This window comes from Trichoderma asperellum, chromosome 4 (assembly GCF_020647865.1).
Source record: "Trichoderma asperellum chromosome 4, complete sequence".
Classification (NCBI taxonomy): domain Eukaryota; kingdom Fungi; phylum Ascomycota; class Sordariomycetes; order Hypocreales; family Hypocreaceae; genus Trichoderma; species Trichoderma asperellum.
Window position 1 is genome coordinate 1,013,980 of NC_089418.1, and position 16,128 is coordinate 1,030,107.

A 16,128-nucleotide genomic window follows, 5' to 3' on the forward strand; every position below is an offset into this window, starting at 1 on the left:
ATGAAGGAAGACTCTTCACGCGGCAGATACATACAGTATGTAGGTCGCTTGGCTCTTAACAGCGCCAACGCTCAGCATGACCCCTTGAGAAGTCTCAAGACCCCATGTCCCGATGGCAAGGTTGAAATCCATCTGGTCAAACAGAATGTCGTGTGCGAAATCGCTTCGATACAACTCCTTTTCTTCTTCATACAAACACATGCTCAGGCTTATTATCTTGGGGAAATCAGCTTCAGCCTCACCAAGGGTAAATGGCTGCAATGAGTGCCCGACAAAATCCGTGTCGCGTGAGCATTTCGACTTCGGTACATGCAACTAGCATCTGCCCTACTGCGTATGTATATATTTCCCTTGTCACCCCTTGTCACTAGTGATGATAAAGCTGCTCATCCTCCCGCAAATACCTGTTCCGTATTCGTGCACTTTTCCAGGAGCGCACGGTCGTTCCACTTGATGGCGTAACTGTATGGGGTTTATCAGGGGCCCCGTCACGATAGTGTGGATATCGTCGACCACGGATGGACGGGGGGCGGGTATGTATGTGCTACTCGCACTTCTCGGTAGTTGTGGTTCCGTCTTGTTTGCGTACAGCTGCTCAGCTGCCTGTCTGTTGTACATGCAAAATCAGGGTCTTTTCTTCAGAGCAGCAGCAGCGATCTGTCACCGCATGTGACATGTGCCGTCGTTATCGTCTCCTATTGTCAGGCCTCCGTGAGCTTCGGCGCACCGCAGCTGATGGCTATCACACTTTTCAGCACACCTCTTCTCGCAGGCCTGTCACTTTAGCGTCCTTTGTATTAATGCCCCCCTCCACACCATGTCTTCAATTGAACAGGCGTCCGAAAACGCGCTGGGCCTGAAAGCGGCGACGCAGGAACCACGTGTATATTTGCGGCGTTGGGCCGGATTTGGATTGGCTGGTAGCAGATCATATATACAATTTGAAAAAAGTTGCCATCAGTCGAGTCACTCGGTGCTACTTGGATCAAGAAGAAGAAGAAGAAGAAGAAGAAACCAGAAAAAAAAAACAATGGGTGATATGACACAAATCCAAGACACCAGTCAGGGTTTGGCTCTGATAGGCAATGAGCTGCGTCGATGGAGTCGTTTATCGGCCTTGGCCGAGTCGAAGTTGCAGCAACTCACCGCCTTCAGGTTCTAATCATGCAGCGTGTATGTCTAGGTATCTTACATTGGTGTTTCATTGGCATCTTATCTAAGTTGTTGTTTTCAACGATTCCCACATGCTGGCCGGCACGTACCTGTACTCCGACCCGACACATACTTATACCTAGCACCTACTAGTACACGTATGCGTTTCTACTGGCTCCGAGTCGTACTACAGGCGAGGTAGTGCCAATAATCTGGGTGCTAACTTGGGTTTTTCATCAAACTCAATGCCGTTCTAGCCTATTGCCTTCGTCGAGATTTCCACTGGCCCCTCTGTTTTTTTGCTTAGCGTCTGTGGAATTCTGACGCAACGGGGAAATACGCACGCACCAGCCGATCCACTAGTACCTGGCTCGGTGCCGGCGCCAAGTCACTGCGAAGTTCTCAGTACCCAGCGATATGTGCCGAAGAGTTGCAGCGTTGAAACGAAACAGAGACGCTCTTTATTTTTTTTTATCCCAGTCAATCTTATGGACGTCAACGAAGTTTCCTCTGCTCTCTATAATGTCTATATTACTACTACCAATACTCACATGTAAACACCTGGGTAGCATTTATATAAGCATGATCGGCAGTTTTGTGGTGCCTCAACTTTATACCTTCCATATAAGTACCTAATCGACTTCGAAAGAGGTACGTCGTCGGTACTGTTTCGTCACCACCAGATACGCTAGCGGACTTGGTAAGGCTGCTTCGAGACAGGCAATAAACGGCAGCAGTAGCGCCTGCAGCCAGAAAGGGCCTAGACGCGCGTGCATTTTCTCTCCTGGCTTATTAAATCTACCCTCATGCCAAGACTCGATTCCTATCCCCAACTCCTTTCTTTTGCTTTTAGTGGCATTATTTATCTCCTCTCAGGAGTTGCTTCGTTTATATCTCGCAGAACCGGGCTTGATCCTTATACCCTCCTTCGACAGGATCCCCATCCCCTCGCTGAAGCCACTGCTTGCATTTGCGCGTTGCACTTTGCACCGTCCCGGATATCTTCGTCTCTCGCTTCTGCCCCTCCAACCACGTCACCATGGGCTCGCTCACCGAAACAATTCTCGACTCGGTCCAGCAGCTGAGCCTCAATGGCTCTGCTAGCCAGGCCAACGGCGACAAGATCACCATCCGCAACATTTGCTGCGTTGGTGCTGGTTACGTCGGTATGTAGTCCCTGCGCCTGGTGGTGTAGCTCGGCTTAGTTGGCCAGCGAAGCGCCAGAGGACACGTCGATTCGCTTCGACATCCGAATGCTGACTCTTATCGTGGAATAGGTGGCCCTACCGCCGCAGTCATTGCCTTCCAGAACCCGCACATCAAGGTCACCGTTGTGGACCGAGACGTGACCAGGATCCGCAGATGGAACTCACGCCACCCTCCCATCTACGAGCCTGGCCTGCACGACATTGTCCGCATTGCCCGTGATGGTGGCCGCGAGACGACCGTTTCTGGCCAGCCCAGCGACGAGACATCGGTCTCGGAGAAGGGCGAGACCTCAGTTGCTCGACGAGAGCCCAACCTCTTCTTCAGCACCGACGTTGCCGGCCACATTGCCGAGGCCGACATCGTCCTCGTAGCTGTAAATACCCCCACCAAGGAGCGCGGTGTTGGCGCTGGCAGCGCTACTGATATGACTGCCTTTGAAGCCGTCACCGGCTTTGTGGCCCAGTACGCTCGCGAGGGCGCCATCATTGTCGAGAAGAGCACCGTTCCTTGCCGAACTGCCCAGCTGGTGGCAGACACTGTAAGTAGCAACATGCATAGCTCTCCAGCTGCATTGCCCGAGACTGATTCTGACATCCACTCTCCCTGGATAGCTCGCCATGCACCGTCCTGGCGTCCACTTCGAGATCCTGTCGAACCCCGAGTTCTTGGCTGCCGGAACTGCCGTCAACGATCTTCTATACCCCGACAGAATCCTCATCGGCTCCGCCCCCACACCTTCTGGCAAGCGAGCTGCCGAGGCTCTGCTGGAAGTTTACGCCGCTTGGGTTCCTCGCGAGCGCATCTTGACCACCAACGTATGGTCCTCTGAGCTTGCTAAGCTGGTCGCCAACTCCATGCTTGCCCAGCGAATTTCCAGCATCAACTCCATCTCCGCTGTCTGCGAGCAAACCGGTGCTGATGTCGACGAGGTCGCTCGCGCTATCGGTGTCGATCCTCGGATTGGTAACAAGTTTTTGATGGCCGGTATTGGATTCGGTGGCAGCTGCTTCAAGAAGGATGTCCTCAACCTCGTGTATCTCGCCGACACCATGGGCCTGCCCGAGGTGGGCGAATACTGGAGACAGGTCGTCAAGATGAACGAGTATGCTCGTGATCGATTCACCAACCGTGTTATCAAGTGCCTCAACAACACCCTTGTAGGCAAGAAGGTTACCATTCTTGGATACGCCTTCAAGAAGAACACATCAGATACCCGTGAGGCACCTGCTCTGGAAATGATCAAAACCTTGTTGGAAGAGCGCCCTCGCGAAATTGCTGTGTTTGACCCTTGCTGCAACCCATTTGTTGTCAAGAACGAAATCAAGGCCCTTCTCGGACCCCAAATCACAGCAAGTGTCCAGGTCTATGGAAATGCCTATGATGCTTGCAAGGACAGCACTGCGGTTGTCATCGCTACCGAATTTGACGAGTTCCGTAACCAGCCTGTTCCTAAGCCCGCCCCAACCCCTGTGGATCAGCCCGCTCCCAAGATGATCGGCCGCAAGCCCAACCCCAAGTCAGACCCAAGACCGTTCAAGGAGTCAACTCCAACAGAGAACGATCTCTTGGCACTGCACAAGCACTTGGTGCAGCGCGATGGTCAGACTTCTGAAGACCCTCTGGATCGATTCAACGTCGAGCCGGACTGCGACGAAGACTGCCCTGACTGTATCCAAGCCAGGGAGTCTGAGGAGAATGGCTTCGCCACCGGAATGGGCAGCGCCGAGGAGTACAAGCCCAAGGAGCGATTGGACTGGGTGCGCATTGCCGAAACCATGGCCAAGCCTCGATGGGTGTTTGATGGCCGTGGTGTCATCGACTCTCGCGAGATGGTGAAGCTGGGCGTTCGCGTGGAGAGCGTTGGTCGCCAGCACCGATTTTAAGACGCGTGAAATATTCTTGGCGGTTTTTCTTCCGAGTTAAAAGGCGGGATGAGGCTATACGACCTTTTAGCTACTCCTTTTTTTTGTGGCTGTGCATTCATTGGTAATGCAGGTGGGCCTAGAACAAACTACCTACCTTGTATTTGTTTTTAATTAAAGATTAGGGTTACGTTGAGTGACTGCAGATGAGAGGCGCTGCATCAATTGGTAAAGAATTTGTTTTGCTGGCGGGTGGTTGCCTGATGTGAAAGAGAACAAAGGGCGATCACTACGTGTGCCTTTGTGGTATTCCTAGCCTCACCGCCACAACTTCTAGATAAATTGGCTTGAACAATCTAGACTTGAATGCTTGGTATACTTGGATATTTGATGCAGTGAAATGAAGGAATGAAGGCTTTGTATAATAGAAATAGTACTCGAAATATATTGACAAAATGAAGAATATAATAATAAAGAAGGGGGTATCCGAAACAGTGGAACGAAAACTTGCACAGAGCACAATGCGAACGCAGTCCACCATGCTTTACCCATGATTAGCAATTCATTCCCGTAATATTTCCACGAATATATCTCCTTGTAAGCCCATCGCAGTTCTCATTACACCGCCTATTGTTGTAAAACAAATCCGAAAGCCTTTGAAGTTGAAAGCAAAATCACTTAGACATTGCTTTTATCGGCGGACTGCGTAATTGTCTCTACGGCAGCCGGAGCACCTCGGTCAGGAGGAATCGAGAAACCAGTGTAGAGATAAGTGAGTATAACGATGTATTCGGGCAGCAAGGCCATCAACCCAAAGGCTACAGCATTGCCCTCGACAGGGCTGAAGGGTGAGGTAGCACTATCTTGAAGGGCGACTTCAAGAAGACCGAAGACGGTACGGATAATGAGGAATGGGGACGCAAGGAGGCCACCGCGTAAGATCTAAGATGGATATCGTTTGTCAGTAAAAACTTGTGATATAATTGTAACGGCTAGGTAATTACATACAGCTTGGCTGCTGGGAAGAAGAGTGTGCTTCTTTTTATAAAAATACGACATCATGGATATAAGAACGGCGAGAACGACGGCGAAGACGATGTATCCGACGAGAGTGAGCGTACGGCTGGTATTCATGGCGGATGATGTACCCATGGAGCTGACACCTCCGCCGGCAGCAAGGAGGCCGACGGCGCCGACGATGCAGAGACGTAGGATGGTACCGATTTTGTTCGCTTGAGGATTGGAGCTATAATTGTCGAGAAGGCTGTTTGTTTATATCATGCTAAATCAGTATATTTTGTCTCCCTTTTTATAGTTGGAAATCACCTAGCCAAGGGTACATTCAGTTGGACGGATAGGAGTATACTTACACGATACGCACATAGCCTAGAGTAGCAATAATAAGAGGCACAACACCGACGTTGAGGAGGATAATCGCTGCGACGTAGAGTCCAATGCTGGGCTTTTGCTCGAAAGCGACCAGGACAGGACCACCAGCCAGGCGCACTATGCCAAGCCGGACATGTTAGATTCAACCAGTTCCATTCTTATAAGTCATCTCGTGTTATGGGGAGAAAGCGTACTCAGACTAAAAGGGATCAAGGGCCACCAGGCGAGGCGTGGGCGGATTCTGCCATTGCGCTTAAAGAGCCAGATGGCGGCTGGGACGATGGGCACGTAGAAGACGAGTTGGGCGATGCCCAGGGATTCGTGAGAGTTGAGCATGCTGGCCGGTTGGATAAATGGACAAGGTCGATTTGACTTGAGGCTTTTCCACAACTACAACTCTCGAACAAGGCGAAAAAAAATAAGAGAGAGATGAAGGCATAGAAGTCTTTTTAAACTAAGCGCCCAAGCACATATGCATCCATTCCTATAACATCACAAGAACGCCGCTAACATCATAGTCAAGCAGCAAGCATGGTCAACCTAAAAACTGCAGCCGAGCCCAGAGCCAACAATGCCCCGAAAACCAGAAAAGCGTTGCCGGGATCCGGGTCCGACGAATCACAGCCATGCGGCACTGCTCAGTTGGGGAGGATCTTCGCACAGAGAGATGATTCAGCTCGTGCTATGATGCCCTCTTCTAGCGGCTACACCCGCCATCTCTGGAACTTTTAGGTATGGGCCGCAGATGGGTCTGTGTTAGGGCGGTGATGCGCCTCGCAGGCTGCCGCGTCTTTGGTTTACGCGTGTTTTCCTACTGCCCCTGGGGCTAGGTTTGGTGTTCTTGTGATGTGAATTTCGTGGTATAAAGCCTAGATGGGTAAAGCTGCGGTCTAGTTGCTTCTTAGCTGGAATAAGCCTGCAAGCGAGCGGAAAAGCAAAAAAGCGGGGCTCGAATCGCTTCTCGTGCTATAAAGCTGATTTGGGTTAGAGGGGAAGCGGTTGAATGATGCGAAGTACCTGAGCCACGTTTGAAGGATTTTCCCTGCGGTGGTAGCGAGAGGTGCCACATGGCTTAGACGTGCCGCTAGTTTACCTAAGCCTCCTCGCTCTTCTGTTCTATCGTCCTTTCTGTGCTCCTCCTTAGGCAACCGGGTCATCATGGCGGTTAGTTGGTCCGCCTCGTCGGTGATTACGATGCACATCTCATGGATGAGACGCTGCGCTATATGCGCTATATTGTAAAAGGGAGACCTGAATTGAATTGAATTGCGGCTTTCTTGCTTTGGTTAGTAGCAGCTGTCGGAGCCAATGAGCATCGAGGTGCAGAATTGCGGTCGTCCCAAATAGGAATGATGCCGCGAAGAGTAGGTGCATATGTTTCGCGATTGCTCGCTTGCCCTCGTTTCTATTTTTCTTCTTTCTTTGTTTCTTCTTCATTTATCTATTAACACATGTCATATGAACGACAATATGTCATTTCCTCCTTTGTGCGAGTGCAGCTGTGTTGACCTTTCGCCGCGCACCGGGTAAAAGCTCTTGCGTGATCTTGTTTCGCATTGTGTTTCGTCCTGTCACTGACACGGCTCGTTTCAGAGCCCTGGTCGAGGAGTCTTTGAGGTTTGAGGCTTGCTACAGGCGGAAATGGCACCTGGCGGGCAGTGTTTATTCACTGCGTCGTTTGTTGATGCACTTGTCTGGGGAATTGACAGATTGATCGATCGATCGTGCCAAGTCAAAAAATGTTTAATGAACGAACATTGTCTGCGGAAAGGTATGAGCTTGCGTTAGGTATACCTGCATATATATATATAGCTACTCCACCGTGGAACATATTTCCGGGATAGATAATTGTATCAAGGCATTTTCTAGAAGGCAGGTTGCCACACAGCCCCTTTGGCACGTTTCAGTAGACCACCCTCCTGCGGACCAATAGGCAGCTATACTCTCTTCACGTACCTTATCTTCGAGTACCTGCACAATATTATCTAGATCTGAAACTATAGAAGATGCCTACTCTTGAGAGGCTTTTCAAACCTTTATTAGTTCACCACTCTCCATTTTGTAAATCTCTGTTCTGTGCGGGAGGCACGCTTGGCTGCAAGTCAGCATCGCGCGGTGACTTTTTTGGTCTTTCAGGGCCTTTCGTATACCGAAAACGGTATTCTTCTTGGGGTCGAATAGGCAGTGAGCGGCTCCTCTGACGCGTTATGGCGGCCTACTGCCTCAGCTTGATTGTATTCTTGGCCATTCTGTCATTGGTGGCTGCAGAAGCACTCCCCCTTAACTCTATTCCTGCCATGTGTGCCACCATCTGCGGACCAATTGTCGAGCTGAGTTCGATGTGCAGTCCAAAAAGATCTTTAGGGAGTCTCGAAAGTGATTTGAATGAGGAAGCACATCATCCAAAGCGGGCCGAGTGCCTCGATGGCGAGCGAATCGAACGGATCGAGAAGCATTTTACAGTCATCGTCGCAGCGCCTACGTCGTTCCCCTCTGGATTATTAGGGCTGTTACATAGTCTATTTCCACCAGAACCGCCCGCATCGCCGTTAGCACCAGCTTCATGGCCACAGTCATCATCGCCATCGTCATCGTCACCGATTCGTTCCTCGAAAACTCCAGTATCCATGCCACTACCAAACAGCCATCTTACTATGCGGCCGTCGGTCCAACCTCTTCCAACCCCATCAAGTAATGCTATCTCAACGGACACTACAGCACCACGTCCAGCTCCTACGCCAAGTACAACATCAAATGCTCGGCCAACCATGTCTTCCGCTTCGGTCAAGAAAGGGATGAAAACTCCAGATCTGGCTACCATTTCAACAACCACTGCCGGCCAACACAAGTCAATGATGCCGACTATTCTGGGCTCAGATGGGGATGTGGGAGGTGAAACCGGCGGATGGGGAATAATGGAAAATGCAGAAGAGCAGTGTGTGTGTTCAAATGAGAGTTTTAATGTGGCAGAGATTGCTGGGCTATGCGCTAGCTGTATAAGCATGGTTGCTGATGCGCAAAATGGTGAGTGGTATTCGTTCAAACCTCCGTCACGTCTTAAATGCTAACCTCATGGCCTAGATGTACAGGTTATCATGTCGGTCTGTGGCTTCCCGCCGCAACAATACAGCCCAGCTAAGGACAGCTTGGCGAGCAGCATCCATGTCCAGGCCGCTAGGCCGACGTCAGCAAATGCAAATGCTGGAGGTGCCAAGTTAAATGCAGCGTCTCGATCCATTTGGGGCGTTGGACTGGCTACTGGCGCTGCGGGCTTCGTAATTGGTGTGTTAACGATGCTATGATTTGTTCCATCTTCGTCGGAGTAATTTTTTTCTTCATCATTTTAGTCGATAGAAGAAAGGGTGTATGTGTATGATACTAGGGTAAATTATTGTAAGAATTCTGGTTGAACTGGGATACACCCATGAACGGGTAATGTTTTAATAGAAATGAGCAAATATCTAATTATACGGAGTGTAACGATGCATCATATTTGTGGCCATGAGATCTACTTAGATTCACAGTACATAACTAACAGACATATAAATATGTCAATTCAGTACAGAAGCAGATCAAGTTACGATACATCATCTACTTTCAGCTCACAAACTCGGCGGCTTTCGCGGGGGAAAGGTTCTCTCAAAAGCACTCTGAAGTTGGATTAGAAGGCCCTCCTCTTTGGCAACCGCACAAAGCCCATGAGGTCGTCCGTTATGGTCAAGATAGCCGAGCGGCATAGCAGCCACAGGATAGCCTAACCCCAAGGTGTTAGTATTAACTGTTACTGCTGAATGCGAGAAACGGGGTGTTCGAACCGCAGGCCGCAGCAAAGTAATACAACGGTGATTCGAGTGGCCCCATTATGATGTTAAGACCGTGTTCTTTAAATATCTTGTCGACGCCTTGATCGCGACCGAATTTAGTCAAATGGGAAACATAAGACGCACAGTCTTTTGAAGTCACGTTAGTCTTTTCGCAGAGTTCAAGCACATCCTGGTTATCGTTTCCTAGGATTTTTATTAGCAGACATCAAAACCGGCCGCTGCTCATAGGACTTCACGTTACCCGGAGGAAGCTCTTTATCAGCATGCGCCTTGTTGAAAGCAATCAGCTCGCCCAACGTTTTGATCTGAGGGGTGTCCAGGAGTTTGATATAATTCTCAAGCTCCTCTTTAAAACCCTTCTCTATTTTACCAGTGCTTTAGCGAATGTACCTTCCATAGTGATAAACATTTAACCTACCGAATATCTTGAGTAAAATTTCTTCGCCATCAACAAAAAATGTTTCAGCAAAATTCAAGAAGACATTATCTTTAAACACCGGTGCGTGCTTCTTGATAACTTCATACGCATATCGAACTTGATCGATCTGACTCGCTTAGTAATACAGACGAAACCTCAGTATTAGATTACATCATTTATGAACACTCACTAGCTGCTTCTCCATGCCTTCATCAAGGATCTTTCGAACGTCCGGAGTATACTTCCATATTTCCGGGTCCACTGTCCCAACCTTGAGGCCGTCCCACGAGCCTGTTACCCGTGAGGCGTAGCCGCCCGGCGGAACGTTACCGGGATCGGTGATGATGTCCATCAGCATGGCCAAGTCTTTGGTGGTCTTTGTCATAGGGCCTGGCTGATCAGAAAAGCTAGAAATGGGAACAATACCCGTAAGAGAGATGAGCGAGCGACCAGGTTTAATTGAATATAAGGCAGCTCGGCCAGCAGGCAACATTAGCGATCCAAATGTCTCGGTACCAATGCTAACTGGAGCAAACCCTGCCGCGACTGCAATCGCAGAGCCGGATGAAGACCCGCCCGGGTTCTAGAGAATCACAGAAAGCAATAATACCTAGATTAGTCATTTTCGGATGTGAGAGCCACGATGCCTTCACTTACACTATGGCCAGCAAATGAATCATCTGGACGAATACCTCCCTTTACATAAGGAGACTGGGCCTGTCCGCTAACCGCGTTCCATCCGCAGATTAAATTTTTACCTCTTAGAGAATAACCAACATCAGCAATATGATAGTTAATAGTGGTGGAATAGGGCCACATACTTCCACCAAGATAGCTCCTAAATTTATCGTCTTAGCCACTAGATCTCGAATTTAACAATTTAGCCTTGGTGAACGCTTACCGACAGGCTAGCTTTGCCTATGACAATGAGTCCTGCTTCCAGCATCTGGGACCCAATTCATTTAGCTGATTATCAATCATTAAAGATTTATTCTAGCCTGGTGGCTTACCCGATCTACAACAGGTGCATTGATCCGCGGGTTCGAGTAGGCTAGTGCTAAACTACCAGCCGTCGTATCAAGGCCAGTTGAACCGTAGTGGGTTGCAATGTTGTCTTTGATGAGGATGGGGATGCCGTGAAGTGGACTCCTAAGCCTGCCATTTTTTCTCTCCTCATCCAGCATGCCAGCTCTCTTTAAGAGGAGCGATTCGGGAGCTATGCTGATTACTGCTTTAAGATAGTCATTGTGGCGCTTGATCTGTGAGAGATATTTTTGGACGAGATGCTTGCTAGTGACCTCGGCAGATGAGCTCAGCAATTGCTGGAGCTCCTCAGCAGTGGCTGTCAGTACGTCAATATCCGTGCCCATATCTAGCTATAAATAGATACTTGTGTAAGATGGACGTCGCAAGAGCTCAGTACTTTGGATGTGCTGAAGTTGGTTTTATGAAGACGATGTTGGGTTGAAGCTGATGGGGTAAATTTCTAACCTGAGTAAAGTAAATGTCGCACTACATGAAGGGGATGTCTGGTAGGCTTGCCGCACAAACCGCACTGGAAGCGTTCAACCTATCATACATAGACCGCTTGGACCAATTATTTTCTACGTGGAAAAGCTTAATCTGCATCATGATATCAAATTCCTCATTAAACGATTTTGCTTCATTATTAAGTCACCCAAATTGGTTTGTATAGGGTACGGTCGGCTTATGTGAGCGAAAAGCTAGCTTAGGGCGTAGCGGCTGTGATGAGCTCATGCATTACCTATTTTCTGGAGTGTTAGAAGTTATCTTAAATATCAATTCCTTTGGACTGGATGCTATTTATTGGAGATGGTTTATCAGATGTGCTTAACTAGTTTTCATTTTAAGAGTACCTTGATACGCTACCCAAGAATACCAATTCGGGCATCAGCTAATACTGTGTACAAATCCATAAATACTTGTATTCACCACGAAACAAACAGCTGTATAGTAGGTATACGTACTCTGTAATCGTCTTTCGTATGCTCCCTCGACGCCAGACTACGATGTCAACACCGATCTCCTTTGCTCTCTCAGGCTCATCCGGAGATACTATCACCTGGTGCTGTATAAACCGGGCGAGTGGAGCGGCCTAGTGGTGGAATAGGCGGAGTTGCACGAGTTCCGCAACCTCCAAGGGGCCACAAAATGCCTAATTAGGGAAATATCCTGTCAGCAGCCGCTTATGTCCGAACCTAGATACGTGTAATGCCTTATTGGGCTGGAGTTAGACCTGGTAGGTAGTAGCTGGAATTTGCAGCGCCTCGCATACACGTATGAATCGTATGAATATATATATCTGCGAATGCCGGCTTTCTGGCTGTTCTACTAAAACATTACATTTCACTTGACATTTTATACAGCTCATTAGCATATATTATACTCACTCTCTCATTTGTGGCTACGTAATAGGGGGCTACCCACTCTGCTTGATAGCGCCGGAATCTCGTGGCAGCGTCCCGCCTCATAAGCATCCCCCCCCTCAGCTCTACTACACCACACAACTCATCTTCATCACCATGCATATCATTCTAACTGGCGCCACGGGCCTCGTGGGGTCAGGCGTCTTGGACGCTATGATCAAGGCCAAAGACATCACCAAAATCTCCATCCTCAGTCGCAAGCCTGTGCAGATGGCTACTGATTCCAAAGATCCTCGAATCAATGTCATCATTCATCAGGACTTTGAGAAATACGACTCTGAGGTGTTGGAGCAGCTTCAAGGCGCAAAGGCCTGTGTTTGGGCCTTGGGCATCAGCCAGACCAAGGTTAACGCAGAAGAATACGTCAAGATCACCAAGGATTATACCATCGCTGCTGCAAAATCTTTTGCGACATTGACGACGACGCCATCAGAACCTTTCCGGTTCATTTATGTATCAGGCGAGGGCGCTACGCAGACCCCGGGTCGATTCTCGGCCATCTTTGCTCGTGTCAAGGGAGAGACTGAAAAACAGCTGAGTGATATGACGGCTGAGATGCCGACGAGCTTGCGTGCAGACTCTGTGCGGCCGGGGTTTGTGGATCCGAGACAGCACAAAGCTATTCTGCCATATATCCCGGATCCAGGCGCAATCTATAAGGTTGGAACAGCATTGATGACGCCTTTAATACCGTTGATGAAAGGGATGCACTCACCAACTGATCACCTGGGAACTTTCTTAACAAATATGGCCATGGGAAAAGTGGACTCCCAGTTAGAGGGGCCGGGTGCGTTTAAACTAGGCAACTCATGGATCGTTGGGGCTGCTGGCGTCAGAAGGGTCTCCGGATTTTGAAGAGAAACACCAGGGTTCAAAGAAGAAGAGCGCTCAAGGGAATGGGACTGGTAATTGGAAGCGTATATTCTTATGACCGGGGAATAGTGAACGACTAACCTCTATATCATATATGCCAATGGGAAGCAACAATTGTAATATTAGAAATATTCGGAAACGGGTTCAGCTTTAAGCATATTTTCTTAGTCTACAATCGCTGCTTAAATCTTGTATTTTATTTTTTATGCCGTTCTTTCCATAATCAAAACCCTGGAAGACGTGATCACGTAGTTAGTCTGAGTTTCAAATATGTCTCGATATGGAACACCCTTTGGAAGCCTTGCAAGCCCTGAACCAACAGTTGATGAGGCGCAGTGTACTCTTTCAGACGCGTCTCCGCGCTAAAACTGCATTCGAGACGCGAACCACGTTAGCCAGCGTTGCTGAGACATGGCCAACGCCCCCTAATTAGGGAACCGCCTCAGCGAGCCATTGTCTTCGACAAACTAGTAGTAGTAATAGTAACCCTGACTTAGATCTGGAGAGAGTATTCAGCTGAGATCGATACAGTCCGGGCCGTTCCGTGTATCAGGGTGTGCAGAGCTCGCGTTTCTTCGTGGCATATGGTATGTTGGTGTCGTGAGACGGCATAATGCTCGTATTGAGTATGTTACAGACACTGCACTTCTAGAAGTTAGATTAAATAAGAAGCTAAGAAAATGGAAACAACACTTTTAGCTGAGAAAACGAAAATAGCATTTTTTATATGTACTAGCAATAATAGTTGAGCTCAACTACAAACTGATAGCTCTCCATTTCTAAGATGTGTGGCTGCAAGGGGTACCTCAATCGGTATGGTGCTAATGAAACGAGGAGGTTCGTCTGCTTTTCACCAGCCGTATTCGGCATTCAAGCCCACTCCTTAATACATTGGAAGCTGAAAAGCAATGCAGGCATTGCTGCTCCAACAGCCATGGACAACATAGCCCCTCCCTCCATCGTTGGCTAGGGAGAGCACCATACGTGGGCTGGTCTCACATGACCTTCCTGTCAAAGCGTCGATGTCTCAGGCAACCTGGCAACGGTGTATAAGAGCCGGTCTAGAACAAAGTCCGTTGCCTTGGCGTGTTATAGGGACCAGTATTAATACACCTACATTTGATAATGCTGCTGCTCAGCTACCGCCCATAGTTGGGACAAAATTGATTTCAGCTTGGCTCGTGGAAATAAGAGGCTAAGATGCAATTAATTTCTGAAGCCCAAGGCGATGTATGTACCCATATACAAAGGGATACTAATGTTCAATCTGTCGATTCCACTACCCTCAGATATTATGCTCTTCATGCTCGCTGCGCGTAAAGCACCGCACCAGCAGTTCCTAAACATGTATCTATCGTGTGAAGATGCGTTGAAGAGGGGTGACAGCTCGCTACAGATGCGATCTAATCTTGATAAGTGGCAAACTACTTTAACGTGATGCGGTGTAATGGAATGGCTCTGTGCTAGGGAAGCTGAAATATTTTGGCTAGCTTTCCTCACCTTGGAAATAACCGAGGCGCTGGGAGAGCTGATACTGCTCTTTCTTTGAAGAGCGACTTTGGAATGCAGCGCGCCGGTCTCAGTCAGTAGACTACCAAGGATGGGCCTTATAGCTACGAATGCTCTCTCAAAGGGTAGCTGTATTTCCCGATTGTCACGTTTTGAAGGCCATAATGAACATTCCTTGGGATTGTTCCAATGTGACACTGAAATGTGAAGCTCAATTCACCAACCCCTTTCTGTATCTCCAGATTCATATATTATACTACATGATGATCGATCTGTGGATCTGTAGTCCATATGTGAAATGGCCACAGCCTAACGCTCGTTTTTTCTTCTCTTTTGCACTTTTATGCGCTTTTGTCTGCCGTAACTGCTCTACGACTGGTTCCACAATATGGCTAGTCGCCGTGCAGGCGGTATCGTCTCCTGGGCGGCAAAGGCGGCCGTCCTAGGTCCACTCCTTTTCACGCCGGCGGGGGCTCATGAAGATGGCGTTAAGACCGTTGAAGTTGTTGTTACAACGTATCTTGATTTAGGTACTTGCATCAATGCATGTGCTCCAGAGAAACACTTCAAGACTGCCGAGGAGAAGCAGTCTTATGTGCATCTCACTCTGCCAACTTGTCAATCAGAGCACGCTACTTCAACGAAGCCCCCTAAATGTCCCGTCTGCCCGGGAACTGTTTTTCATTACGAACCTACTAGTGATCATTATGTTACACACACATCTACTGCCGATTGGCAGATACCTTCTGTCTCAACCATTCATCCTACTTGCCATGGCTGTGAAGGAACTGTCATTATCTGCGAGCCAAAAGCTACTAAATACCCCAATCCAACGACTTTCATATGCGAAGGGGCTGACCCCAACGGTGATCAAGTCACTATTCCAGGCTGGAGTCCCGGGGATCCCTCAACAGTCGTCATCGGTTCTCATGGTTTCACGGATCATCTCCTAACGGTTACCGTACCAGCATATGACAAAGAAGCTGAAGCTCCAACTCGTACCTATCTTCCAACTGGTCACAATGGAGTGCCTCAGCCCGATTTTCACCCAATTGTGGTTGTTGGCAACCCCGGAAGCGAATCGATAACCATTACCGCTCCTGGTGCAAAGCCTGACGGCCCGCGAATCACCTTGCCGCCGATTGAGCCTGGTAAACCTCCAATCGTTGTTATAGAACCATCAAAACTGTCAAACGGTCACAGTGAAGAACAAGGCCATGCTCAAGAACATGATCACAGTGAGGATCAAGGCCGCGATCAAGAGCACGGTCATCAAGAAGAACAAGGCCATGTTCAAGAACACGGTCACAATGAGGAACACGGTCACGGCGAGCAGCAAGGCCACGGTGAACAACATAGAAATGGCGAGCAACATGGCAATGGCGTGTATCATGGCCACGGCGATGAATCTGCCGGCCAACAAAGTGGCCTGCCTCATGATCCTC

At 48.8% G+C, this 16,128-nt stretch overlaps 6 protein-coding genes across 6 annotated transcripts; 4 read left to right on the top strand and 2 right to left on the bottom strand.

Annotated features, from left to right (window-relative positions):
• Positions 1-500, top strand: TrAFT101_006729 (uncharacterized protein; the record flags this gene model as incomplete). Its single annotated transcript, XM_066127860.1, has 1 exon — positions 1-500. The coding sequence occupies one exon, from the start codon at positions 1-3 to the stop codon at positions 262-264; it is 264 nt and encodes an 87-aa protein (XP_065983973.1). The 3' UTR covers positions 265-500.
• Positions 501-1,942: 1,442 nt separating this feature from the next.
• Positions 1,943-4,721, top strand: TrAFT101_006730 (uncharacterized protein). Its single transcript, XM_024908510.2, has 3 exons — positions 1,943-2,318; positions 2,430-2,899; positions 2,973-4,721. Exons 1-3 carry the CDS (start codon positions 2,192-2,194, stop codon positions 4,242-4,244), a joined length of 1,869 nt encoding a protein of 622 aa, XP_024758385.1. The 5' UTR covers positions 1,943-2,191; the 3' UTR covers positions 4,245-4,721.
• On the bottom strand, positions 4,580-6,473 carry TrAFT101_006731 (uncharacterized protein). Its single transcript, XM_024903324.2, has 4 exons — positions 5,807-6,473; positions 5,594-5,729; positions 5,232-5,487; positions 4,580-5,165 (listed from the first exon to the last, which is right to left on the bottom strand). The coding sequence occupies exons 1-4, from the start codon at positions 5,946-5,948 to the stop codon at positions 4,902-4,904; spliced, it is 798 nt and encodes a 265-aa protein (XP_024758386.1). The 5' UTR covers positions 5,949-6,473; the 3' UTR covers positions 4,580-4,901.
• Positions 6,474-7,626: 1,153 nt separating this feature from the next.
• Positions 7,627-9,087, top strand: TrAFT101_006732 (uncharacterized protein). The gene is made up of 2 exons (XM_024900663.2): positions 7,627-8,636; positions 8,694-9,087. The coding sequence occupies exons 1-2, from the start codon at positions 7,820-7,822 to the stop codon at positions 8,912-8,914; spliced, it is 1,038 nt and encodes a 345-aa protein (XP_024758387.1). The 5' UTR covers positions 7,627-7,819; the 3' UTR covers positions 8,915-9,087.
• Positions 9,042-11,317, bottom strand: TrAFT101_006733 (uncharacterized protein). The gene is made up of 9 exons (XM_024902014.2): positions 10,865-11,317; positions 10,756-10,800; positions 10,676-10,692; positions 10,512-10,614; positions 10,045-10,437; positions 9,855-9,981; positions 9,678-9,797; positions 9,428-9,619; positions 9,042-9,366 (listed from the first exon to the last, which is right to left on the bottom strand). Exons 1-9 carry the CDS (start codon positions 11,222-11,224, stop codon positions 9,215-9,217), a joined length of 1,509 nt encoding a protein of 502 aa, XP_024758388.1. The 5' UTR covers positions 11,225-11,317; the 3' UTR covers positions 9,042-9,214.
• Positions 11,318-12,185: 868 nt separating this feature from the next.
• Positions 12,186-13,404, top strand: TrAFT101_006734 (uncharacterized protein). Its single transcript, XM_024908511.2, has one exon. The coding sequence runs from the start codon at positions 12,398-12,400 to the stop codon at positions 13,154-13,156; it is 759 nt and encodes a 252-aa protein (XP_024758389.2). The 5' UTR covers positions 12,186-12,397; the 3' UTR covers positions 13,157-13,404.
• Positions 13,405-16,128: the final 2,724 nt, after the last annotated feature.